Genomic DNA, 27,932 nt, shown 5'->3' on the forward strand with positions numbered 1-27,932 from the left:
AAAGGATTGCAGCTCAAGAGCTGAGCTGTGAAGAGCTGAAGCTGGAGGCCATGAGGGCTGAGTCCAGTTCAGATGGTGGCAGCAACAATCTTGTATCCAGTACTGCTGAAGAAGTGCACATGCCCAGAGATGTGGTGCCCTACTTGAAGGAGGGAGTTAACACACGCCAGGAGGTTCAGGGGTATGAGGTAGCTCCAGTGATGCACAGGGTCCCTGAGGTGGATTGGGGAACTGGCATGGGGAGTCATATTCCTACTGGTGGGAGGGACACTCTACTGACTCTAGTTGAGAGTGACAGGGAGAGGGGTTCCCCCCAGGTAGAAGTCCTGGTTATGGAGTGTGAAAACATCCCAGAAGAGTGTGGGTTGAGTGTCAGGGACAGTCAGGTACTGTCTCACCAGTCTCAGGAGGGTGATGTGGGGTGCTTTGTCAAAGCAGAGTCACTGGATGGTTGGGTGAAGGGTACTTTGGTTAATTCATGTGAGGGGCTGAGTGATGTAATTGCTGGAGAGCATATGTCTAGTCCTTATTTTCCAGAGCTATGCCAACACCAGGTGGAGTGTGAGTTCTCTGACCCCAGGGAGCTTACAATGGAGGCAGACTTCTGGGTGAGTACCAGAGAGTCTGAAGAGGCATTTGGGGGTGCTCCTGAGAGGAGTGGTCTAGGTAGTTCCCAACCAGGTGAGGTAGGGAAGGATTGTAGTGTCCCAGGTAGGTCCCAGTGTAGTGGGATGGGTGAGGGACCCCATGTCCAGTCTCAGAGGAGAGGGAATGGGGATGGGTTGAGGCCCAAGGTGCCCGAGATCCGGTCCCAGGTCCTGGAGGGTTCCCTGCGGGAACCCCAGGAGGGGAGCCTAGCCTGTACCATAGGGCCATCTGTTGAGGGAGACCCCACAGTGTCAGGAGAACTTGGGGGGGCGGCTGTAGCCAGCGTCCCACCAGTTCTGGTGTCTGGCAGTACCACTCCTAGTGAGGGGTTGCAGAAGTCCAGACAGAGGGTTGAGAGGGGGTTGCGGACCCCAGTGGAGAACCTGGAGGGTCAGGGGTCAGCTCTGAGTGCAGAGCCCCCCAGGAATGACCTTGGTGAGACCATTTCTGGGCTGGGGGGAATCCAGACTCTGTCAGATGGGCAGAGGTCAGGAGACCTGCGCCAGCCAGACTCTTGTATGGCCCTTGGGGAAAGTGTTTCCCTTGTGGGGGGTAGGTGTGCCCCCCAGGAAGTCCTGGTGCGCAGGCAATGATTCAACCGCAGGATGGTGACTCTGGGTTGGATGATCAGGTTCAGGGGGTAAACTCTGACCTGATGGGGAGTACGTGTGCTCCCAAGGAAGTCCTGGTGCGCCAGGCAGTGGTTCAACCGCAGGGTAGTGACTCTGGGTTGGATTGCCAGATTCAGGGGGTAAGCTCTGATCTGGTAGGGGGTAGGTGTGCTCCCCTGGAAGTCCTGGTGTGCCAGGCAATGGTTCAACCGCAGGGTGGTGACTCTGGGTTGAATGATCAGGTTCAGGGGGTAAACTCTGACCTGATGGGGGGTAAATGTGCTCCCAAGGAAGTCCTGGTGTGCCAGGCAGTGGTTCAACCGCAGGGTGGTGACCCTGGGTTGGATGACCAGGTTCAGAGGGTAAACTCTGACCTGGTAGGGGGTAGGTATGCCCCCCAGGAAGTCCTGGGTTGCCAGGCAGTGATCCAGTCTGTGGGTACAGACCCTGGATTGGGAGGCCAGGTTAAGGGTGTCCCCCCTGACCTGGAGGAAGGGGCTACTGCTAACAGTACCCCTACCATGTTGTCTTCTGGGGGGGCCGCTCCTAGTTGGGTGGTTCAGGACCCCAGAAGAGAGGGCAGGGGGAGGGAAGCCTCACCCCTGGCCCTGGTCCAACCTGAAGGTACAGACCCCAGGTTGGAGGATCAGTTGCAGGTTAACATCCCTGCACTGATGGAAGAATTGTGCAGGACTGCTTCTACAAGCACCCTGACAGTTTTGGACTCTGGGGGTGCCGCTTCTGCAGGGAGGGTACAGAGCCCCAGAGGGGAGGACCAGGGTCAGGTTGTCATCCCTGACCTGGTGGAAGAGAGAGTGGTCAAAGGGTGCCAGGCACCTGGGGCTACCGCCCCCCACTCTCCACAGTCACAGTGGTTAGAGAGGCCTGAGGTCGGGCTCTCATCCCTGACAGTTGTCTGGGGCCACTGTGGCTTGCTGTCCTGGTGGACAGAGTTGCCCCTGGGGGGGGGAGGACGAGAGTCACACCCCGGGGGTGGAGTGGGCAACACCACTGTGTTGGCCCTGGTGGTACTATCTGCCCATTGCAATACATCTGTGAGCAAAGTAAAGTTAGGTGTTGCACAGATGGTGTCTGTAGATGTGGAGAAGGGTTCCCCATGGGTTAGCTTAGTGGGCCCTGAGAGTATGGACAGAGGGATCCAACTGGAGTCAGGAAGGCGTAGAACTGGAACATGCCCCTGCTGTTGTGGGCCTGGGTCCCTGTTCTATCGCCCCAATCAGGGAAGTACATCAAGGTATTGATTGTTCTCCCCTGGCTTTAGGCTGGTAGGGGGTCGTGTTGGACTTTTGCTTATGCAGGGTCATCCCCAGTCTTTTTTGCCTCCTGCCTCCTAATTTTTTCTGACATGTTGCTGTTGGCTTTTCAACTCTGAGCACTTTACCACTGCTAACCAGTGCTAAAGTGCATATGCTCTCCTGTTTAAATTGTATGTAAGTGGTTTATCCATGATTGGCATATTTGATTTACTAGTAAGTCCCTAGTAAGGTGCACTAGAGGTGCCAGGGCCTGTAAATCAAATGCTACTAGTGGGCCTGCAGCACTGGTTGTGCCACCCACATAAGTAGATCTGTAATCATGTCTCAGACCTGCCACTGCAGTGTCTGTATGTGTATTTTTACACTGTAAATTCGACTTGGCAAGTGTACCCACTTGCCAGGCCTAAACCTTCCCTTTCCTTACATGTAAGGCACCCCTAAGGTAGGCCCTAGGTAGCCCCAAGGGCAGGGTGCAGTGTATGGATAAGGTAGGACATATAGTAATGTGGTTTATATGTCCTGACAGTGAAATACTGCCAATTTCGTTTTCACTGTTGCAAGGTCTGTCTCTCTCTCATAGGATAATATGGGGGCTACCTTTAAATATGATTAAAGTGTAGATTCCCCTAGAGAGTAGATGGACAGGTGGAGTTTGGGATCCCTGAACTCACAATTTAAAAATACATCTTTTAGTAAAGTTGATTTTGAGATTGTGCGTTTGAAAATGCCACTTTTAGAAAGTGAGCATTTTCTTGCTTAAACCATTCTGTGACTCTGCCTTGTTTGTGGATTCCCTGTCTGGGTCAGTTTGACAGTTGGGTTGTTTTTCACCTCACACCAGACAGTGACACAAAGGGAGCTGGGGTGTGATCTGCATTTCCTGATTAGCCATCTCTGCTAGGAGGGAGGGGTGGAGTGGTCACTCTCATCTGAAAGGACTGTGCCTGCCTCTGACAATGCTGTCTCCAGCCCCCTGGTGTGTGTCTGAGGCCTTGCCTGGGCAAGGCAGGATTTCACAAGAAGGTGTGAGTCCCCTTTGAAGAAAGGTGACTTCAAAGACTAAAATGGGTATAAGAAGGGCACCCAAACTTACAAACTTTAGAAACACTTCTGGAATCAAGAGGAACCTCTGCCTGGAGAAGAGCTGATCGCTGAGGAACAAGTGCTGCCCTGCCTGTGACTGTGCTTTGTGGAGCTTTCCTGCAGTGCTGCTTCTGCCTGAGTAAGAGGGCAAAGACTGGACTTTGTGTGCCTTCCATCTTGAAGAAGAAATCTCCAAGGGCTTGATGTAGAGCTTGCCTCCTGTTATTGAAGTCTCAGGGATAGCAAAGACTTCTTCCTGCCAGCACCTGGAGTCTCTGGAGAGACCCCTACTCTGCTCTGTGGTGCCCTTCCAGTTCCTGGGACCCTGAAAGGAGAGGCTGGCAGCCTAAGGACAAAAATACACGCACCGAGCGCCGTGCGGAGAAAAGATCGACGCGAATCCGATCGCGGCTGAGAAAACGACGCGACGCCGGCTCCGCAGCTGAGAAACGACGCCGCAGGAAACGCGACCGGAGAATCGACGCCCGGAGCAGGAGAAACGACGCGCAGCATCGCTGACGAAGGCTGAGAGATCGCAACCAGCGCCGCGGGACTTTCGGACCGTCGCGTGGCTGGCTTTTTCGACGCGCCTCGCCGTGCCGAGCTGTTTTCGACGCATATACCCGTGCAGGGTTATTTTCGACGCACACCGCCCGTGCGGGGTTATTTTTGCCGCAAACCAGGTACATTCTCACGCTAGCAGCGCTAGTGTGTTGTTACAACTACCTAAAGACTCTTTTTATTTTAAACCTTTAAAAAATCATAACTTGACTTGTGTATGTTGGATTTTTGTCGTTTTGGTCTTGTTTTGTCTAGATAAATATTTCCTATTTTTCTAAACTGGTGTTGTGTCATTTTGTAGTGTTTTCATTAAGTTACTGTGTGTGTTGGTACAAATACTTTACGCCCAGCACTCTGAGGTTAAGCCTACTGCTCTGCCAAGCTACCAAGGGGGTAAGCAGGGGTTAGCTGAGGGTGATTCTCTTTTATCCTAACTAGAGTGAGGGTCCTTGCTTGAACAGGGGGTAACCTGACTGTCAACCAAAGACCCCATTTCTAACAGGTATGGGATCTTATTGGTTCACAGGTAGTCCATCACTATTTTCGGGGAATTCTTTTTGGCAAACATCAAAGTTACAACACCCTGACAAATTATCAGAGTGAAGCCGTGGTATACTATGGGTTCAACCGATCTAGCAGCCTTTATGATCTCATCTTTCTGGTGCAAGTGATAAACTCTAGCTAGGACATCTGGAAGTAACTTATTCTGGGTTTGGTATCGGTAAATACTCTGTGTGTAGTCCATCAGGACTGTAGGCTCTTCCGGGTTTTGCCATATGCATATCAGGCCAGGTCCTGGTTCATGACGGAGTCTGAAATATCTCTGATATGTATTTTATTTCAACGTGATCAGTTTTCCTCATTTTTCATTTTGTCAGCACTGTTTTTCTAATTCCTCTAGCTGCACGCTCAGTACATCTCGCTCGCTGGCCCCTTCTGCAGTTGCAATTCGGAGATGATCTACTTTTGTGTCCTGTCTCTGGACTACGTGATTAAAGTCGGCTAGGGATTTCACAAGGTCTAGCCTCAGTTGACCCATTTTCTATGTAAGTGCTGCCAGCATCAACTGGGTGTCTCCTCTTGAAGGTGGAGAGTTCCTGTCCCCCCCAGTCTCAACTTGTGGGCTGGACTAACTCATTGATCATGGTGCTTGTGTCTGAGGTTGACTTGTGTTGTGGCTTCAGGACAATCAGAAGATCAATTACAGAATGCCCTCTCCGGTCTCGTCTGGGTCATCGCCATTGAATCCCCCACTACTCTTCCAGGCTCACAGACAACAATACACTCCGGCACTCAACCTGGAGAGCAGAGGTGTTTCACAGTATTGTTAAAAGCAGTCCAGGTAGTTCATAATGTCAGGTGCACACCGTCTTAAAAGCTGTTGGGCCCTTTATTATGACCTCTTTATTACAGTTCACAGGGGCTACTACTCGTTCTAATTACTGTTTCTCATTCTGGCTGGGAGGTAACATCATCTCAGGCCCTGGGAGTCCCTCCATTCCTCTAGACTGTGGTTTTCTGTGCCAGGTCACCTGGCCACTGGGGCATCTGGAATCCTTTGCTCTAGTTTCTGTATCCCCGCCCATACCGGCTGCACCTTCTGCTGCAATTGTTGCCGACCGGGAGCTCCTCACTCTAAGCTGCAGCTCCCTTCTTTGATTGCGGAGCAAACAGGTTTCAGGTTGGCGGCCCCTGATCATGCCAGGCAGGAAGGTGACAGGTAGGCCTTTCCTCCCCAGGTGCCATCTTTCACCTTGTGGTGGCCATCTTGCCAGAATTGCCACTGGGCAGAGAAGGCAATCTCTTGGCTCCTTCTTGTAGCTTTCTGACAACTGATACCACCGTGGGGCAGCTTCCACTGGTCAAGGACAGCCCCACACCCTCTACCTGTTTTTCATGGATCGCTAGTTGACATTGGACCTGGGTGCAGGCTAAGGAGGGCCCTCCGGCGATCAGCAAGAAAACTTCTACATGGGTCCACCTCATAGCCACACCCCCATGTACATATTTTGATGAATACGTTATATAATTATGCCTGAAGAGATTATATATATGTATACATACATACATACATACATACACATAGATAGATATATATATATACACACACACACACAGACACACATATATATATTTATCTGTAGTTCTCACTATATTCCATAAGTGATCATAAGGCACATCTCATTATGCTTTCCACATTGTTTCCTCTAATTTTGGATTTAGATATCTTAAAAGAGCATGAAAATTGTATTATACAATTATAAAACAGACCTACCTAATACTATTCTGTTCTTGGGGATACCACTGTTAACCTCCTCTTCAATCAAATCGTTAAGCATATTGCAAGTTGACTCAATCGATTCAAGATGCTCTGGACAGACATTGGAAATTTTATATCTGTCGAACCACACATTGGATTGGGCACCCATCATAGGCGTGTAAGGTCTGTAAAGCAAGAAAACATTACTCATTTCTCATCTGTGGAGTAACCTTGGCAATTTTTTCTAAGTTCTTTACATTCAAAACTTCGGAAATAAAGAATTGTGCTACAGGCGTGTTGAGTGACAGCAAAGATGTTTACACACACAGCCCATAAAAACCTGAAAAACAAGTGTTTCAGACAGGAGTTAGGGTTTGAGGTACAAATCGCCTGGGTCTGTAAGCGCCAGTCAACCGAACACCTCTACGTAGGTGCACACAGATTTAGATATCACACCTTCTAGGAAGGTGGCAAGTTAGAAAAACCACTCTGAATGCCAGGTCGGACCCAAAAATCCATATAGGTTAATGACTGCCTTTCTCCCAGCTGTGCTGCTGCCACGGAAAACATACATTATCTAGTTATCTAAGACACTTTAATAGCATTCCAATGTCATGTGTGTGCCCCTGAAAGTTCAAGATTAAGCAGCTGGATAAATAAACAAAATGATCACAATTGCAAGGAGGGCTAGCACTTTTTGTTGAAGCCCAATCAAAACATGTACTCCTTGCTCCCATGTGAACGGAGCCCAAACCATTCACCATTGAAGCCCACATAACTGTCTGGTGGCATCTGTGCTGTCAAGCCAGACCATAAACAGCAAGGCAGTCGTCATCGCAGCATGCCTATTAGCAGATAGCTGTGTACTTGTCAGCCGGTGGCAACCAATATCCTCCCAAATGCTTCATGCAGAGACTCCAGATCTGAATGCTCAATTATTGAGATTTGCAGATAGAATGTTTTCTAGTATCATTCGTAAATAATATGCTGTTACAAGTGACAAAAAACAATGCCAACAGAAAAGAAATATGAATTTTATTTTTCATAAAGGAACTATTTCTTTTTTTTTTAGGTAAAGATCAGCACTGAACCATGTTATCGAATGGAGGAAATATTTTACAGATCCACGGTGTACAGTGCAATTATGGTTAGTCATTTTGATCAACAAGAAGGGGTTGCAATTGTGGTTATGAACATGGTGAGTTTTTGGAGCAGAATACTTTTTTCTCTACATACGTTTGGCCACAGACAGCTAGAGCGGTGTAAAGGATATTATGTAATCAGTTCTTCACAAAAATAGCAGAATAACTCCAGAGAGAGTGAGCCTTGCATCAGCCCCTGCAGCTATTAGCTTTCATGTGTTTTTCATGGTTTGTGTTGTAAATTTGCCCTTTCAGCAGAGTCCCCAGAAATACTTTTGACTTTTTACTGAGCCCTATTCTTATTGGCTATAGGACTCTGTGCTTCTTTTGGAGGGGCTGGAACTGTCACACACATGCAACGTTTTGCAAGGTTGACAATCCTTTTTTCACAGCATAAATCAATAAATGCATAGGAGACAAAGAAACATATGTTACTTCTCGGTGTTGTTTGTTAGCAGGCCATGCCATAACTTCTTCTGATGACATAGCATGCATCTTTCATCTTAATGCGATTCACAGACAGACAATTCCTGGTGCACACATCGACGGAATGTCATTTAGGACTTAGTTGCGCACTTTACTGCTGCTAACCAGAGGTAAAGTACTTATGCTCTTCTCTCTAAACATGTTAGAATGTTACACTCAATACCTGAATACCTCAAACTGGCGAATTTAATTTACTCAAAGTCCTTAGCATATGGAACCAAATGTACACAGAGCCTGTAAATTAAATGCTACTAGTTGGGTGTAGCACTGAGTGAGCTATCCACTAATGCAGAACAAGAAAGCATGTTTCCAGGCCTGCCACTACAGCCTGGATGTCATATACAAAGAAAAAGATTCCCTGTTATGGATGTGGGTTGTGGGCCAGGGACAACAAACAAAATCTAACAAAAAATAAATAAATAGGCACCCTCAAAAATATTGAAGGCATTCAAAATAATGCTCTTAATTAAAAAAAAAAAAAACTCTATGGCTGCAGGGGAATTATACAATGTATATCAAATGTATTATCAATTCAATATCAAAATACAAAAATCTAACCAAACAAGTTATAGTATATACCAATTAATTTGAATAAAATAACCATTCACAACCCACCCACTTGTACCAACATACATACATAATTCTCTCCATGCATAACACACAATTCTAAAAACCCACCATCCTATCCCTGTATCATTTTCATCTTGAAAACCCAAAAATAGAAGTGCATTCCAAGACTGTTGTGCTTAAAGTGCACAGCAATAGATTGCATTTACAATGTTAATAATCATACCCAATTACTCTATAACTCTATAACATTTTATATAAATCTTATTTTGGCTAACATCATTCCAGGATAAGAAGGACTAAATGTTGCATAGTACACTTTTCCAATGCAGTGTAAAAACTCAGTTTCCCTCAATATGATGTATATATTGTATTGTCAAAAAAACAGACTCTAAAATGAAATTGTGGCTTCAATCTTCAATGAGTGTTTCGGCGAAGATGTCTTCCTCAGGAATTGTCACTTTTTATCTTGTTCAAATCCGCTATATATCTCTTTATGTTTGTCACATCTGAAATTATAGCACATCTGCCTCAAGCGCCATACAAAATATAGATCAGACATGTAAGATATTATGGGCCTCATTATGACCCTGGTGGCCGGCGGTACACTGGCGGTTACACCGCCAACAGGCTGACGGTGTTCCGCCAGTGTATTATGACCGTGGCGCATTCGCTACTGCCATACTGCCAGCCCCTCCACTTGACCGCCAGGCTTCCGCCAGGCATCATAATCCCCAGGGCAACGCTGTACCCAACCGCAAGCCTGTCCATGGCAGAAAGGCTGGCGGTAAGGGGGACTCGGGTGCCCCTGGGGGCCTCTGCACTGCCCATGCCATGAATTTCAGGCAGTGAAATGTGCGACTGGTGCTGCTGCACATCAACATTGCAGCCGGCTCTGTTATGAGCCGGCGGCAATGTTGATGTGACCTTTCCACTGGCCCAGCAGAAGTGTCATAATAGGGATGGCGGTATAGTGGCGCCCGCGGCTACGGCGGTCTTTTTGAAAGGCCGCCGAAGTCATAATGAGGGCCTATGTGTCTTGTAGATAGTAGAAAGTGTCGCACTCATAATACCATGTCACCACCATTGAAAGTGAAATATTCAACAGCATGCACATGCTATCCCCATATTAAGGTCATGGAGCCTAAAGCACAGCCCGCCTAAACGTTTTCACAGCCTGGATGTGTAGTTTTAAACTGTAAATTCAACTTGGCAAATTAAAGCTTTTGTTAGGCCTAAATAGTCCTATTTAATACTTAGGTCATCCCTAAGGGAGACCCTACATGCCCATATGGCAAGGTGCATGGCATCTAAAAATAGGGCATGTATATTTAGGGGCTGACTAGAAGTTCGGTGGACGGGAACAAGCGTCTAAAAAAAATCCTGACGGGGTGGTTGCCGCCCTGCTGGTGACTTCCCCACCAGCGCCAATATGACTTTCTCACCACACACACACACACACACACACACACAGTAGACAGTGTGCATTTCGTGGGTGTTGGGCAGGGGGACCCCTGCATTGCCCCTGCCACAGACATGGGTAGTGCAGGGGCCCCACCTGTGGCCCCCTGCACCTGTTCTCCGCAAGCCTTTTCATGGCAGTGGTGCCACCAGGAAAAGGCTGGCAGAGAACAAAGTTGTAATCAGTAGGGCGACGCAGACTTCAGTGCCGCCCTTGATTACAACCTGCATCCGCTGTCTGCACATCGGGATCGAAGATGCTGGCGGGGATGGCGGCAGTTTGGCGGTCTGCCTGACAACTTGGTAATGTGGGAGTAGGACTGCCGCAACCACTGTGGTCCCTCCGCCATCACAGCATTGGCGGTCCTCGGACTGCCAATGTCGTAATAAGGCCCTGAACGTTTTACATACCATAGCAGTGAAAAGTCCTCCAAAGCTTTCCTGTACGTTAACACTAAATGTACTAGTGTAAGCCAAAGTTATTTTCCTGCCTAAAACCAAAAAGCTTTCCTGCCAGCGTCCAGCTGTCATCTGGCCCCTGATGGCTTGTAGTAAGATATGTATTGCTCCAAAACAGGGAACAAGGGGCTCTTGGTCGGGGGACTACTTCCTTGAGAGGATGGCCTGGAAGCTTTGCCTGACCCCTTTCTGAGCTTCAAAGGATGCCTACCATGTCACTGGCAGAGGAAGCTCACATCCTAGCCTTCCATCCCTTTTTTTATTCTACTTAGGCTATCATCAAACCCAGTTGGAGGGGGGGGACTGACCAGAACTGGGTTAGGAGGTGGACGAAGGCTTTTCCAACACCCAAAGGCTGCCACTGGGGCATAAAAGAGTCCCCACAGACCTCTCCTCAGAACAGTCCTGGACCTGTGAGGAATCAGAAGGAGGACTATCATGCAGTCTGAAGAAAGACAGGATTTGGTTGCCTTGTACTCCGAATCCCTGAAGTGCCTCCAAGGGTCTGTTGGCTTACTTCCTGTTTGGTCTATAGGGAAACAGGCTTCCAGAGACCTCTCTCCCTGCAACTGCCCAGTTGACCAGTTCCAACTACAACGGTCCTGAACCCTGCTGCTGCCCCTGCTGGAGTGAGTCCTAACCCCTAAGTGGTGCCCCCCCAGGTCCTGGACCCTCGGCTGGTGTTAGAGTGTCCTCCTTCTGTCCCGAAAAACCAAAAAGTGGGACTTTGTTGCCAACTTTCTGCCTGGAGGACTGTGGGAAACCAAAACCGCCATCAAAGCTGTAGTAGTCAAATCACCCGCAGGCCTCAGCTTGCTGGGTTGCCCCACTGACTGAGATCTGACTTCCAGAAAAGTTTCTAAGTCTAAAAATAGAGGGCTTCATCAGGACTGATGCTGTGCAGCATCTGAACGAAGATGAGGCCTTGCTAGAGAGGACCTTCATTGACGAATGCATTAAGACCCCACTTTTCTGCAACCTGCTGTCATCAAGCCTTGCTTTGGATTCAGCTTGCCAGACCAATCCAATGACCACCTTTTCCCCTTAAATGTTTCTAAGTCAGAAGGTAAACTTTCCACCAGGACGAACCCAGTCCTTGTAAATGCTCACATTGATATACATTTCTGTACTTCACCTGTCGCTTGCAGAATAGAATCCAGTCAGAATAGACCCAGTCTTTGATTTGTTCAGAGCAGGAGAATGGAGTAAAAAGTACGTAAATGTTACATCTAGTATTACAATGCAGGAGTTCTGTTTGATGACGGATGTCTAGAAAATGAGTATCCTGCAGCAGCAGTGGGTCCTTAGGTGATGGGTGCCCAATGGAAGAGGGGGTGCGTTAGAGGTGTCCATCCTAAACAGAAGGGGCATATATGGTGATGTGTGTCCTGTGACAACAGGTGGTATTTTGGTGATGCATGTCTGGTACAATAGTGTATCTCAAAACAGTGCTAGAGTAGTAGGCCATTGTGATGCATCTACCTCAATGGCAGCAGGAGCATGGGGTGACGTATGCAGCTGGGGGTCTCTAGGTGATGTATGTTTATGTGAGGACTTTGTGAAGTGCACTTTATGTCCCATAACAAAGACTCTGATCATCGCTAGCCCTGGCAACCTGTGATCTGCAGCACCATATGATATGTCATTAAGTGATACTGCCATAAAAATGGATAAAAATGGGGCAGGGATTATTCCAAAAACAGAAAACGTTTAGCAACACCACAATACATGCAGTTTCTTGCAACATGTATAACAAACTCAAACATGAATGTTTTAGACAAACTCCTCTGCTTCTGTACATAACTGCAAAGACAAAAAATAGAAATCCAACAGTCAACCACACAATGAAGGAGCAATGTATATTCTGAAAAGAAAGCCTGTAGGTGCGAGATGATAACCAAAATTCAGACATCTCAATTGTACTCCATTATACTGAATTTCCTCACGGAGCCTGAGGAGATTGTAATCCCCTCCGGTTCCGTGAAGCCTTTGTTTTATTTAGGAGAACATTCTGCCCTCTAATGGTTGTAATATAGCCTTAGAACCCGCCGTAGGGAGCTCTACCGGTTATTAAAGGCCCTCTCCCTTGTTTAACGTGGGAGCGGGCCTTTAATAGCCGGTAGAGCCCGCTACGGCGGGTTCCAAGGCTTAATTAAATACCCAGTTATGAAACTTGCAATTTGCCAAATCATGCAATATTTATTCCCCTTCAAAAAGAGGCAGATTCCAATTCACAATGAGTCTGATGGTTTTACTGACTTTAAATGGGTTGTTGTCTAGTTTTCCACTCTCTTACAATAAACAGTAGGTCTGCACACCTCTTATGTGAGAATGTGACATCTGCTGTTTCTGGATTTGGTTGAGGATGTTTCCTGGGAAACCCCATGCCCTGTTTCTTGGAAATTATTCAGCCTCAAGGAGGCCACTCCCTCTAGCTCATGTGGACTACCTAGAAAATTGCATATGTTTACCACAATCCAGAGTGGTGGTCCCCAGTGTCATGTCTCCTTTGAATGTCCCCAAGGTAAGGTTCAGAACCCTAAGCCTGATGGGGCAAAGGCAGGAGGCAGCATCATGAATAATCCCGCACAGGCACAAGAATAAAAGGATATGGATAACTACCCCTTCCTGGTCTTGTTTAACCCCTGCGGGCAGCACACAGCAGTGGGGGCGATGTAAGGAGAGAAAAACGCTTGGATAAGGATGAGTATGCAATAGCGGGAGGCTCTTGATGGGCATGAGCATCCTGGAAGTAAATGACAGCCTCGACACGTAGGGCAGAGCTCTTACTGAGACAACATGCAGCTCTTGTGCACCACCTATGAATGCGGCAGCCAACAGTTGCAATGGCTGAGGCACAGGGCCTGCTGACACAGGCTGGATCATGGGACACCGAAGCATAAGTCGATGTATCCTGTTTTGCTGAGCCTCCATGGCCCAACTTCAGAAATTCAAAGGCCCAGGACATAGCACCAGCCGTAGCTCTAGCACCAGTTTTCTACTCTGCTGAGCCCCACACCAAGCATCAGTTTCTCTCTGCGCCCTGCCAGTAGCAGAAGTGTACGTAAAGTGAACGTAAAGTGCTCCGATACCTTCGGGTCGAGCTCGCACTGCATAAAACTGCCAAAAAAAAATGGTTTTCCACCATTAATACATTTCTTTGATGTAGGATTTCTTTCAGATCGGATCTGTGCTGCTGATGTAATGTCCAGTAAACAAACTGTGATAATTAAGATCAGTACGTGTGGGGCACAGGAAATAGATGGAATCTCATCCATTTCCAACATCTCTGACCTGAATTTACGAGGACACACTCGCTTAATGAGTAGGATTATAACTGACCAGAAACAAAGGTGGTCATTACAACCCTGGCGGACGGTGTTAAAGCGGCGGTAAGACCACCAACAGGCCGGCGATAAACAATTTGCAATTATGACCGTGGCGGAAACCGCCAACAAAGACAGCCACTTTAACACTCCGACCGCCACGGCGGTACAAACAAACAGCACGGTGGTCACCGCCAACAGACAGGCGGGAGATAATGTACCGCACACACTATTATGATAGGCCAATCCGCCACCTTTTCCGGGGCGGATTCACCGCGGATAAAAACACGGCGGAAACAGGAATTTTGAAGGGAAAACGCTCACCTCATCACACTCCACGAGGAACGAGGACACCATGGAACCGGAACTCCGAATTCTCCCTGCGATAGTCTTCCTGCTCCTCTACCAGGAGCACGAACGCCGGCGGCGAAGACCACAGTGAGTACAGCACCTACGACACAGGGGAGGGGTGAGGGAAAAAACAGGGACACGCAACACGCAACACCCCCACCCACCACAACACACACACTAATCCATATCAATACATCACAGTTACACCCCCCAAGCCACCCCCGGAAGAATGCAAAGACCAAAGAAAATTAGTGTAACCATCGGAATATATTAAAAACAAGTAGGCAGAAATATATATATACACAATGTACAAAATAAATACCAGGCATAGTAGTCCAGGTACTGCACAAAGAAAGTCCGTGGGCGAGGCCCACACAAGATCCCCGACCATGACGGAGAGAACACTGCAGGGGCATCAGAGAGCAAGAAAACAGGCACCTCAGGGGGAGGGAAAGGGGGGGCACCTCAGCCGGTTGAGTGCACGACGCCAAATCCACGAGGGGGCCACATGCCCACTGTTCAATCCTGGGGGGTGCAAAGCCACAGTCTCTCAAGTCTCTACAGTGGGTGGGTTGCCCACTGTTCAATCCTGGGGGGTGCAAAGCCACAGTCTCTCAAGTCTCTACAGTGGGTGGGTTGCCCACTGTTCAATCGTGGGGAGTGAAAAGCCACAGTCTCACAAGTCTCTACAGTGGGTGGGTTGCCCACTGTTCAATCCTGGGGAGTGCAAAGCCACAGTCTCACAAGTCTCTACAGTGGGTGGGTTGCCCACTGTTCAATCCTGTGGAGTGCAAAGCCACATTCTCTCAAGTCTCTACTGTGGGTGATCTGCCCACTGTTCAATCCTGGGGAGTGCAAAGCCACAGTCTCACAAGTGGATGACAGTCTCCACTGGTTCTGGAGGGGGACTGGTGCCCAGAGTGCTTCATCCTGTTAAGGACAAAGGTAGTGCATGGATCTCTCCACTGGTTCTGGAGGGGGACTGGTGCCCAGAATGCATCATTCACCCCTTGACAGACCCAGTTGTGTCAGTGCCCCTGCCGCTCATGGGCTAGCGGTGCTTCAGATGGCGGTGCCCTGTTCAGAGGTGCTTCAGATGGCGGTGCCCTGTTCAGGGGTGCTTCAGATGGTGGTGCCCTGTTCAGGGGTGCTTCAGATGGCGGTCTACATTGCAAGGTCTCAGCTGCTGGCGGTCCTTCATGGCCCAACGGGCCTTTTGCTGGCGGTCCTTCATGGCCCAGCTGGGCTCGTGCTGGCGGTGGCCTCCTGGGCAGCTGGGCTGGGGCTGGTGGCGGCCTCCTGGGCAGCTGGGCTGGGGCTGGCGGTGGCCTCCTGGGCAGCTGGGCTGGCGGTGGCCTCCTGGACAGCTGGGCTGGGGCTGGCGGTGGCCTCCTGGACAGCTGGGCTGGGGCTGGCGGTGGCCTCCTGGACAGCTGGGCTGGGGCTGGCGGTGGCCTCCTGGACGGCTGGGCTGGGGCTGGCGGTGGCCTCCTGGACGGCTGGGCTGGGGCTGGCGGTGGCCTCCTGGACGGCTGGGCTGGGGCTGGCGGTGGCCTCCTGGACGGCTGGGCTGCGGCTGGCGGTGGCCTCCTGGACGGCTGGGCTGCGGCTGGCGGTGGCCTCCTGGACGGCTGGGCTTGGGCTGGGGCTGGCGGTGGCCTCCTGGACGGCTGGGCTGGGGCTGGCGGTCGCCTCCTGGACGGCTGGGCTGGGGCTGGCGGTCGCCTCCTGGACAGCTGGGCTGGGGCTGGCGGTGGCCTCCTGGACAGCTGGGCTGGGGCTGGCGGTGGCCTCCTGGACAGCTGGGCTGGGGCTGGCGGTGGCCTCCTGGACAGCTGGGCTGGGGCTGGCGGTGGCCTCCTGGACAGCTGGGCTGGGGCTGGCGGTGGCCTCCTGGACAGCTGGGCTGGGATGATGGCGGTCTTCTCCGCCGTGCTGCTCTTCCCAGAATTGCCGGGTTTCTTGTCGCCCTTCCCCACCTTGGAAGGTGTCACAGCTGACTCCACACTCTCAACGGGACCCCTGGGAGCGGCTTTGGTGGCTGGAGTCTTCCCCCTCTCCCGCCGGGCACTGGCCAACTTCTGATGCTTCACAGGTGGGGGACTGTCTGTGCTGTGGCTCCGTGTCACACTGGCTGTCCTGGTGGCCGGTGCACTCCCCATTCCTGTGACTACAGGCACCACTGGTCCCGGAGATGTTGTGGCTGAGGTGCTACTTCGGGACCTATGAGATGGACGGGGTGGGGGAGGTGTGAGAAAGAGGTCAAGGGTGGACAGGAAAAGTTTTTGGGACACACTGGGACGGGTAGCTGGAGGGGGTTTGGGAGTGGAGGAAGAGGTGGTGGCTGTAGGAGGTGTACCATTGGTGACTTTGGGTGAAGGTGCATGCGCTGGAGGCTGTCGTGAGGTGGATGGCTGTTGGGTGGGTGTGTGCCTGCGTTTGTGTATCTTGGGAGGGGGCGTCACAGACACACTGCGGGAGGACACAGGGAATGTGTGAATGGTAGTGGGGTGGTGACTGCATGTGAGCGGGGTGTGGTGGTGGGTGTGCTGGAGAGGGACGTAGTGGCTGTAGATGTAGTGCATGCAGGTGTGAGTGTAGACGAGACTGGAAGGGAGAAGGGAGACGAGGAGGAGGGGGACACAGTGGAGGCAGTGGAAATTGGTGTGCCTGCATGTGTGTGATGCTTGCGTGAGTGCCTGTGGGATGTGTAGTGCTTATGTTTGCCAGAGCTTCCCTTGTGTGTTGATGTGTGTGCAGGCTGGTCTGTAGGTGTGCTTGGGATAGGCAGAGGTACAGGGGATTGGGTCGGGTGGAGGAAGTTGGAGGGGGGGGGGGGAGGCTAGAGACGGGGACAATGGCTGCCATCAGTGCTGAGGCCAGAGTCTGAAAAGCTCGGTGAAGGGCCGCCTGACCAGAATAAATGCCCTCCAGTAATGCATTTGTTTGTTGCAACTGCCTCTCTACACCCTGGATGACATTCAAAATGGTAGACTGCCCAACAGTGAGGGACCTGAGGAGGTCAATGGCTTCATCACTGAGGGCAGCAGGGGTGACTGGGGCAGGGCCTGAGGTGCCTGGGGCGAAGGTGATGCCCACCCTCCTGGGTGAGCAGGCATGGGACAAAGGCTGAGGGGCTGCTGGGAGGGCGGTGCTGGTAGGGGGGGTGGCGGCTGTACCTGTAGATGCGGGGGGCACAGATGTTGCCGCCACCACAAGGGAGCTCCCATCAGAGGACGAGTCTGTGTCCCTGGTCTCAGCTCCTGTCCCCGCCGTGGAGCTCCCCTTGCCCTGGTGAATTCTAACTCCGTAGTGTTGCCCTCCAGGGCCATGTGGGATGCAGCTCCCTCGTGCTCCGGTGCCACTGCTCCGGCGCTACTGCTCCTCCGCCTGATGATGCTAATGCACACAAGAACAGGGATACCAAAAAAAGTGGGGGGGGGGGGGAGAAACAGATGAAAGACATGTTGAGTGCATGCATTACCGCTACTGTTGGCGGACACGACAGACACAGAAGCCCCCTGCACTACGCCGCGCTCTTGGGCTCCACTGTTTAATTCCTGGGAAATGGCCTACAAGGCTATGGACGACATCTGCACACAGATGACACAGGGGCATGAATAGCTGTACTTGCCACTCTACAGAGGTGGGGTGGGGTGGGGTGCCACATGGCCTGCCTTACGGAGTGGCCTTGCCTACGGAACTCGCCCTGGCCTAGGGAAACCAACAGCCCACATCCCCCACCCAGACACCTCGTAATGCGCGCAAAGTCAGCTGAATGAGAGTGTACTCATCCACTTGTGTCTGCTGTGATGCCCTCAAGTGCCCATCCAACTCTGGGTAGGCCACCACCAGGATCCTGAACATCAGGGGGGTCATGGTGCGACGGGCACCCCTCCCACGTTTGGAGGCCATCCCCCGCTGAGCCTCCGCCATCTTCTTGCTCCAGCGGCGAATGTCCTCCCATCTCTTACGGCAGTGGGTGCTCCGTCTGTGTTAGACCCCCCAGGGTCCGGACGTCCTTGGCATGCCAAATATCTTTCTTCTGGTGGGCGCTGACCTACATGAAATGTACAGGGGGAAAAAGAGAAGTTATTACCAACTGCACCGTCAAACTGATTGGCCCCCATCCCTACCCTTGCCATGTGGCACATGCATTCACTGTCTTTCATGCACGCAGCACTCTGCCCCCTTCCTTCTTACATCCAGCCCTCTCCACACAGGCATAGCCCATACAACATGCTCCCTGTGTACTTACCCGTTTGTCTGGAGGACCGTAGAGTAGCTTGTACTGGGGGAGGATCCCATCAACGAGTTTCACCAACTCCTCCGATGTGAAGGCAAGGGCCCTTTCCCCAGACACTCGAGCCATTGTCTCTTCCAGACTGAGGTCACAGCAGCACTTGCAGTGTAGGTCCTCTCCTGTCGAAGATCGGGTATCGAGTGATTGAACAGATAGAAAATGGCAGTCATGTCCGCGGCGGTGCGTACCATCACCGCCGGCGTACATCGTCATTGGCTCCTGGGATCCATAGGGTCCAATGTTAACCAATGCAGCATTGCACCGCGGTCTTCGACCGCCTACCGCGATGGTGTACAACGCCAGCGCAGTTATCTCACATCCCATTGTCCCACTTTAGAGGTCAGGCAGCCGCCATTTCAGGGGCCCAAATGGCTTCATTTCCAACTGCGTCACACAGACCTAGGCCTACACTTAACACACATACAGGCCACCTTTTTTGTATGAATGGTGTTCTGTGTAAACTGTGGGTATGTACCTCTGAGTTGTTTGACTCTGTGCTCACTGTTGTCCTTCATAGGCACCGTCCGCTGGGACATGTGAGGCGGCATCCTCCGGTGTACCGACTGTTGGTGGAACTGTCGACAATGGAGGAGCGACATTTGATTATCACATACAGGCTTGACCGTGCCACAATCCAGGAACTGTGTACCCAGTTGAAGCCAGACCGGATGTCAGCAATCCGCTATCCCACAGGAATCCCCCCTCAAGTGGAGGTGCTGTCAGTGCTCCATTTCCTTGCAAGTGGCTCATTTCAAACAACTGTGGCCATGGCATCAGGGATGTCCCAGCCTATGTTTTCCAACGTATTGTCCAGAGTGTTGTCTGCCCTTCTGAAACACATGCGGAGCTACATCGTTTTCCCTCAGGTGGAGGATTTGCCTACAGTGAAAGGTGACTTCTATGCCCTGGAACATATCCCCAACATCATAGGTGCCACTGATGGGACCCATGTGGCTTTGGTCCCCCGCCCCCACAGGAGTGAACAGGTGTACAGAAACCGGAAGAGTTATCATTCCATGAATGTACAGATGGTATGTTTGGCCGACCAGTACATCTCCAATGTGAATGCCATGTTCCCTGGCTCATTGCATGACGTCTACATCCTGCGGAATAGCAGCATCCCTTATGTGATGGGGCAACTCCAGAGGCACCGTGTGTGGCTATTAGGTGAGCACCTGGAAGCAAGTCATTGGGAATGGTTGTCTGGGTCTGGGGATATCCCCTCAGGTTAGTGTGTGTCTGACAGTTGTCCCTCACCATTTGCAGGTGACTCTGGGTACCCCAACCTGTCACGGCTACTGACCCCAGGGAGGAATCCCAGGACAAGGGCAGAAGAATGCTACAATGAGGCCATGGGCGAACTAGGAGGGTGATCGAGCGGACCTTCGGGCTCCTGAAGGCCAGGTTCAGGTGCCTCCATATGACAGGTGGATCCCTATTCAACTCACCAAAGAAGGTGTTCCAGATCATCGTGGCCTGCTGTATGCTTCACAACTTGGCTTTGCGACGACAGGTGCTTTTTCTGCAGGAGGATGGTCCAGATGGCGGTGTTGTGGCAGCTGTGGAGCCTGTGGACAGTGAAGATGAGGAAGCAGAGGAAGAAGACATGCACAACAGGGACTCGTGATCCTGCAATATTCCAGTGAGACACAGGTAAGAATACAAACCTGCCTACTACATGTACTTTAACACTACTACCTCTCTACTGTCTGTCATTTTCACCCAGTGTATGGTCACTGAGTTGTCACTTTCCCTAACAATTTCACAGATGTGGGTCCCACTGTGTGACATCTGCTTAGATTCCTCATGGACTAGAGCGGGGTGACATAGGTATGTTGACATTACTATTTGAAAAGTATTTTGTCACAGTAATTGTTAATACACTATTTCGAAATCACAGACAGACTCCAGATCGTTTTGTGCTTTAGGTGTGTTTATTTAAGTGCTCAATATTGGAGGGGGTAGTGAAATGGTGAGGGATGATGGCGGAGGAATGTCCATGGCAGAGTCCAGTCTATTAGTCTCACAGTTGCATTGCCCAAATGGGCATAGGAAGTGGAGCTGGGGAAGTTTAAGTATGGACGGGGTGAAAAAGTGGGACAGTAGGATGACAATCAGGGTGGTCTTGTTTCTTGGCGGGGGTCTTGGCGTCGTGCTCTGTCTTTGTCCTGGATCTCAGGGACCGTTTGTGCGGTGGTTCTCCCTCTGCAGGGGGTGGGGTGCTGGTGTGGTGGTCCTGTGGCAGGGCGTCCTGTCCACTAGCGCCGGCGTAGGTGGTGGGCAGTTCATCGTCCATGCTAGTGTCAGGGGCCCCTTGTAGTGCCACAGTGTCCCTTCTGGTGTTCACAAGTTCCTTTAGCACCCCTACGATGGTGCCCAGGGTGGAGCTGATGGTTCTGAGTTCCTCCCTGAAGGCCATATACTGTGCCTCCTGCAGGCGCTTGGTCTCCTGAAACTTGGCCAGTACCGTCGCCATCGTCTCCTGGGAGTGGTGGTAGGCTCCCATGATGGGGGAGAGGGCCTCGTGGAGAGTGGGTTCCCTTGGCCTGTCCGCCCCCTGTCGCACAGCACCCCTCCCAGTTCCCCTGTGTTCCTGGGCCTCCGTCCCCTGGACCGTGTGCCCACTACCACTGCCCCCAGGTCTCTGTTGTTGTTGGGGTGGTGGGTTAGCCTGGGTTCCCTGTAGTGGTGGACACACAGATGATTGACGTGTCCTGGGGACGGAGGTATGGACCTGCTGGGTGGGTGCTATGCTGGTGCTTCCAGAGGGTGGAAGGTCTGTGGTGGCCTGTGCCTGTGTGAGGGAAACCGACTGTCCAGAGGTCCCCGATGGGCCGGGCTGGTCATCTAGATCCAGTTGGACAGAGGTGCTGTCATCACTGTGGGCCTCTTCTGTTGGTGGTGTGGACATGTGTGGACCCTCCTGTCCGGTGACGTTGGGTAGGGGTCCTGCAGGGGTATAAAAGGATGGTTATTACATCTGTGTGTGTAATGGTGTGCAATGGGTGGGTGACGTGTACCCCAGTGCTAGCATTCCTGTGTGGGACCTTGTGTGATGATGGTTTAGAGGGGTGTATGGGTATGTGCAGTGGGCATGCTTTGGTGATGGGTGTCCATGATTTGGTGTTGCATGCAGGGCTTGGTGTTGGGATGGGTGGTTTGTGATGTTGGGACATATGTGAGGAGTTGGGGTGCTGGGGGTGAGGGTATGTGATAGCATGCAGGTAGGGTGGGGGGTGTAATAATTGAGATTTGACTTACCAGAGTCCATTCCTCCACCTACTCCTGTGAGGCCCTCAGGATGCAGAATCGCCAAGACCTGCTCCTCCCATGTTGTTAGTTGTGGGGGAGGAGGTGGGGGTCCACCGTCAGTCCGCTGGACCGCCAGGTGGTGTCTTGAGACCACGGAACGCACCTTCCCCCGTAGGTCGTTCCACCTCTTCCTGACGTCCTCCCGATTTCTTGGGTGCTGTCCCACTACGTTGACCCTGTCCACTATTCTTTGCCATAGCTCCATCTTCCTTGCAATGGAGGTGTGCTGCACCTGTGATCTGAATAGCTGTGGCTCCACCAGGACGATTTCCTCCACCATGACCATGAGCTCCTCCTCCGAGAACCTGGGGTGTCTTTGCCTTGCCATGGGGTGGTGTAGGTGATGTGTGGGGTGGAGTGTGTGGTGATAAGTGTGGTGATATGCACTGGTGTGTTGTGTAAGGTGCGTGGAAGTTGTGTGGGTGATGGTGCTATGTGCCTGTGGATGCTAGTTTGTTGATGGTGGTGTCTCTCTCTGGCCTTCTCTCGGTGATTCTGGTCGTGGGGGTTTGTGGGTGATGTGGGTGGGTGTTGTATATTGTAATGGGTGTGTGGGAGTGGTGTGTGTATGTGTATCAGGTGTGTGTATTTGGAATTGTCCAATGTGGTGGTGTTTTGTAAATGTGTGTGTATTTTGAGAGCGGCAGTGGAATACCGCGGTTGAAAGACCGCCGTGTGGATTCGTGTGTTTTGATAGTGTGGGCGTATTTCTGTTGGCGTGATGGTGTCGGTTTTGTTTTCACCAGTTTATCACTGACCTTTGGTGTGGCGGACTTGTGTGGGTGTCTGAATTTTGGCAGATTCCGAAATGTGGGTCATAATAGCTGTGGAGGAATTCCGCGGCCGTGTGTTGGCGGTCTTCTGCACGGCGGTAAGCGGCTTTTACCGCCAATGTTGTAATGACCACCAAAGTGTACTGAAGGGTTCATCAACTGCCCAGAAAAGCCCAGACCTTTGAGGGGTTAGAAGAACACTAATGTTTAAAAAAAAAAAAAAAAAAAAGTGGTGTACTCACAACGCCCTTACATATAACTTCATTTTGCATTCTGAAGGCTTTCACAGGTTTGATTTACAAACAGCAAAGTGATGAAAGAAAATTACAAACATCCCTATTTTTGTCCCAAAGTTGACAAACGCTTCACTGATGCAAATTTGCTTCAGAAAATTTAGGAAACTTGAGGGATGCCAACCACTTGTTATTTTCTTACACGTTTATTAAGTTAGACTACACGTACCTAAACCCTTTAATCTCGTTCAGACTCGAAAAATACCTCGATAGAGCCGACCTTTTCGCGTTGAACGTGGCCCCTTGTTTTTCCCAGAAATGTCATCTGATTGCCTCGCTAGTGCACCTCAGTATAATATCAAGCATGCGGCTTTGGGACCTAAGTTGTCATTTCAGGCAGGGTAAAATGCATGGACTAATTGCGATGTTTAATCATAGGGCACATGTTCCACTCGCAATTAAGCATAAGAGCTACGGTCCTATTACAACGACAGCCTGCATTCTGACCGCCTTTGATCAATTTCTTGTATGCCAAACCCTTAAAATAAATATTGTCCCTATTCAAGCTCTAGTTTTTCTCCCAACAAAGGAGGCTGGTCTCAGGAAAGGAATGAAACGGCCACTGTATAAAAATGTATAAACCTTTCATTCTTAGAACAAGTATCATGCACATGTATGAGCTCAACAAAACATTCACGTCAAAGCACAAAACCTCTAAGAAATATACACCGGACAATTAAACAAATTAAGAGTTAAAACTGTAACAATTTCTCCTATACTAAATTTGGTGGCTTGCTCGATAACCATCGCTCTCATTTCTCGGTTTCTACTGATTTGTAAACTGAACACATAAGGAAAACAATTGCATACAGAATAACATCGGAAAGTAATCCTTCCTTCGAAAGGCTGTCAAAGCCGTCACTCCTGACCGTTGTTCAATGGCTATGCAGAAGTCCAGTACCTACATCATGTGCACGTATTTTCCTGCAATTCTAGTTCTTCATATGAACATATTTTTCTACTTCATAGATATGTTCTTAAAGGACTAAAACCTGGCAGGCTTCCAGTGGTGCATGTACATTTATCAGTTAAATAAATGTGCAAAAATACTGCATGCAAATGCATTTTTCATTTAAAAAAGAAAACGGATGACTTCTGATATGACAATACACTCAGGAGTGAGAAAAACAGCGAACCCTCAAATATAAATATATATATCTTGGGCTTGGTTTTAAGGCATAGACGTTTTTACATTTCGGTCTCTATTTTTTCATCTATAAAATAATTATTTTCCCCTATTATTAATTTTCAGTGCAATAATTAACAAGCAAATGCTGCAGGCAGAGACCTAGGGCCATATGCACAAATGCATTTTGATTTTTGTAGTGGTCCGATTCACAATTTCAGGCTGTTAGGAAATGCAAAATGCCACTGCGATATGTACAAAAGGCATTTTCGGTGGTGCAATTGGCAATTTCCATCATGTAGAAATCGCATTTTGGAAATTTCTAAATAGGAAATCACAAATCGGGATTTCCAAATAGCGAATTGCTAACATTGTGTACAAAGAATTTCCTAATTGTGAACATTCGCAAAATAACCATTTAGGAAATACAATTACCATCAGTGTATTAGGTGGTAACCAGGTGCAAACTACAAAGTCACCCAAAATGCATCTGGCTCTTTCAGAACGGCGGCTTTCCATGTCTTGGCGAGGAGGATGAGGATTGGACTGTAGGCAGAGAAGGAGTAGGAGGAGACAGGATATTAAAGGTGAGGGTCACGCTGTTTGAAGAGACTGAGGATGAGATATATGAGAAGTGCAGACTAAGTAGCCAGGTAATTCTGTATTTAATTACTGAGTTACAACCTCAGCTACAGACCCCAACAGTCAGAAGCAATGCATCCCCAAAACATGTGCAGGTATTGTGTTGCCTACACCTTTTAGCTTCAGGCAATTACCACAGAGTCATAGCAGTGGCAGAAGGAGTGTCACAGAGCGGTTTTCTCTGTTTTTCTACAGGTCTCTGGACATCATGGGTAGCAAAGTGGACCAATATATTTATTTTCCAAGTACTCCCCAATATTTACAAGCCAAACTAATGTTTTACCTGGTAGTACAGTTTCCCAATGTCTTTGGTTGTGTTGATGGCACACATATTGCCATATGTCCCCACTCTGTAAAGTAATTCATTTATAGAAACAGAAAAAAACGGGATTCACTCAATTTACAGGTAGTGTGAGATGCCTCATAACTGACCTTGGCGGCACACATGACTTCTTTCTGTTCCGCCACAGTGGAATAAGTAACAGTCTGTCTCAGGGTGATTTTGGCAATGTTGTTTTACTTGATAATTGAATTGCAAACTCAATTCTTCAGGTGTCCAATAGTGTGTTTGTAAAATGACCTAACAGTCTATTCTTTGCAAACTATTTAAGTAAACAGTGCATATGACTTGCACCCTTGGATACTAACACCTTACTTGCATCCAAGAGCCAGAAGTGAAAGGCAGTACAACAGGGCAATTAAGACAATGCGATCAATAATTGAACGTAACTTTGGAATACTTAAGTCTCGATTTAGATGTCTTCACTAAACTGGTGGACCACTACTCTACAGACTTGTTGTAAAATCATTGCCACATGTGTCATTCTCCACAACATAGCCATGAGGAGGGGTCTACACAACATTAACTCAGAACCAGAAGCAAACTTGTATGACAAACTACCACCACTACAGATTCAGCAGGATGGAACGCATGCAGCAGAGGGTCGAGGTGGACGCACAGCGATCACGAACAACTATTTTTAAGATAAGATAACTATGATCACATCTAAGAAATAGACAACAACACACAGATGCTAATGTTTCGTGCATGACTGAAAGTTAACCTTTTATTCAGGTTGTAACAATGTAATTCTTCACCATCAACTGTATCCTTATAGGATGTGTATATTTAACAAAGCAACAAAGTATGAAAACACAAACATAACAAAGTTTTCTCATACATCCCAGTGTCTACAAAAGTCACTTCTTAGGGCCTCTGTCATTGGTAGCCTTCTCAGCAGGACTTAGCTGTGGAGATGGGGATATATCTGTTCCAGATGTGTATCAGTGTGTTTGCCTGGCACAGCATCCACCTGTCACAGATGTGGTAGAGGCTAGAGTCGGCTTCACATTAAGGTGGCAGCAAAATGTTTGGGATGCAGGTTATGTTTCTGTAGGTTTTCCACAGCATGAAATATTGTGGCAGCAGTGCCCCATGTCATTTTGGATATTGACAGTTCTCCTTGCACGTGTGGTTATGTTCATGGCCAACTGATTGAAAGATTTAGTGAAAGCATCATGGCGTGCCATCTGCTGCTTGTGCCTACGTCTCTGCAGACGTTGCTTCTTCTCTATGGCTGCAAATCAATGGTCTTGTTTGTTATGCAATGACAGCATTGACCTTGACATGCTTTGCAGATGCCTATTAACAGATTTTATCTCTTTAGATTGCAGGCATTGTACTGTGATAATAGATTTCTCCAGGCCACCAAACAATATGGAACTGTCTGTCATGTCATGAGAAACATTATCATTGGTGACTGTTGGTTGCTGAACTCTACGGTGTTTGTGTGTCCTGCGCACACATGAAATTGTGTTCCTGCTTTGTGATAGCTTTTCATCACCTTCCTAGTAGTGGTGACACGTTTGCTCTCATAGTAGTTGAAGTAGGAGTAATGGTTGTAGGAATAGCAATTGTGCTGTCCTCCATTTCACCATGTGTTAACTGCTTTGTTAGCCTCAATGGTTTCAGACACACCTTGGTTGTGATCTGTGGAAATGTATGTATATAGTTACTGTAAATAAATGATAAAAACGTTTGCATAATTTTGTTGACAATGTGATTTATGTGTTTGTGACATGGAGATTATGTATAGGCATGTGTAGTTTTATTATCAGCTTGCAGTACACCATGTAACTCAAGATGTAATAAAACTCCCATAATGTATTGCCAAAATACAGCAAACATTCCCATGGAGTTTTGTTAGCTGAGATGTTGTACTTGAGGACTTACAAACAATATGTTATGCTAGGATATTAACAGGAAAATGACTTACCTTGGCTGGAACCTGCAGGATTGGACGTGTCAATGTCTGGCACTCCCACCACATGTTGAGGTTCAAATGTCTCCTCAATCAGTGATTCCATTGGAGTGGGAGGAGGATGTTTGGAGGGTCCACCTCCTGTGCCACTAGTCTCAGCCATACTGCTGATCACCTTCTCTTTGGTGAGGGACCTTAGATCATATCAGCAATTCCTAACCTCTGGTATGGTTCTCTGGGTGACACCAAGTGAGTTGACTTTCTCCAGGATGCTGTTCCATATTTTTATTTTCTGGGCCTCAGGAACAGAAGATAATGCTGCTTTCCCAAAACGTTGGTCCATGTGTACCACACATTATTCTGTTAACAGCTCCAGATCCTTCTCAGAAAATGTTACTTTGTACTTATTGCTGCCAGGTTCTTGTCCCCATTTTTTTTGAGCAAGGCTTTCTTCAGGGATTAGATTTCCACTGACAGAAGTCACACAGTAGCACTCCTTCCTTCCAGCACATTCCTAGGCATCTAGGTTGTGGCCACACTCTGTATTTCTAAACTTCCTGGTTCTTACATCATCCTTGTGCATGCAGAATGGGAGTTTTCATAATTGCAATTTCTTATTTGGAAATCACAGCTGTGCGATTTACCAATAGGTAATTTCCTATTTGCGGCTGTGAATTTGTAGAAATCGATATTAGTCGGATACTCTCCTACATAATCTCATTTTGCGATTTCTGATTGCAATATCCAAATAGCAATTTTATACAAACGCTAACTTAAGTACATATGGCCTTTAGGGAGCAACCCTCAAATGGTCGGTCTTATTGTTCCTTAGTCTCTCCTTGAATACACTCTAGCAGGGTTTCATGTTTTACAGATCAAAGTTGTAGTTTTGTCTTTTGATATACTAATAACCGGTTTACTGTGCAAACTATCTCTGCACAGAGTTACCCCAGCCTGGTGAAGCCTATACTAGGGTAGCTAATGTAAGAT

At 49.0% G+C, this 27,932-nt stretch overlaps 1 protein-coding gene across 1 annotated transcript in view; it reads right to left on the reverse strand.

Annotated features, from left to right (window-relative positions):
• Positions 1–27,932, reverse strand: part of LYPLAL1 (lysophospholipase like 1) — a 172,755-nt gene that overhangs the window by 72,503 nt on the left and 72,320 nt on the right. Inside the window, exon 3 of the mRNA XM_069233879.1 lies at positions 6,456–6,625. Coding sequence (XP_069089980.1) covers positions 6,456–6,625 — 170 coding nt within the window. The remainder of the gene's footprint in view (positions 1–6,455; positions 6,626–27,932) is intronic.

This window comes from Pleurodeles waltl, chromosome 5 (genome assembly GCF_031143425.1).
Source record: "Pleurodeles waltl isolate 20211129_DDA chromosome 5, aPleWal1.hap1.20221129, whole genome shotgun sequence".
NCBI lineage: Eukaryota > Metazoa > Chordata > Amphibia > Caudata > Salamandridae > Pleurodeles > Pleurodeles waltl.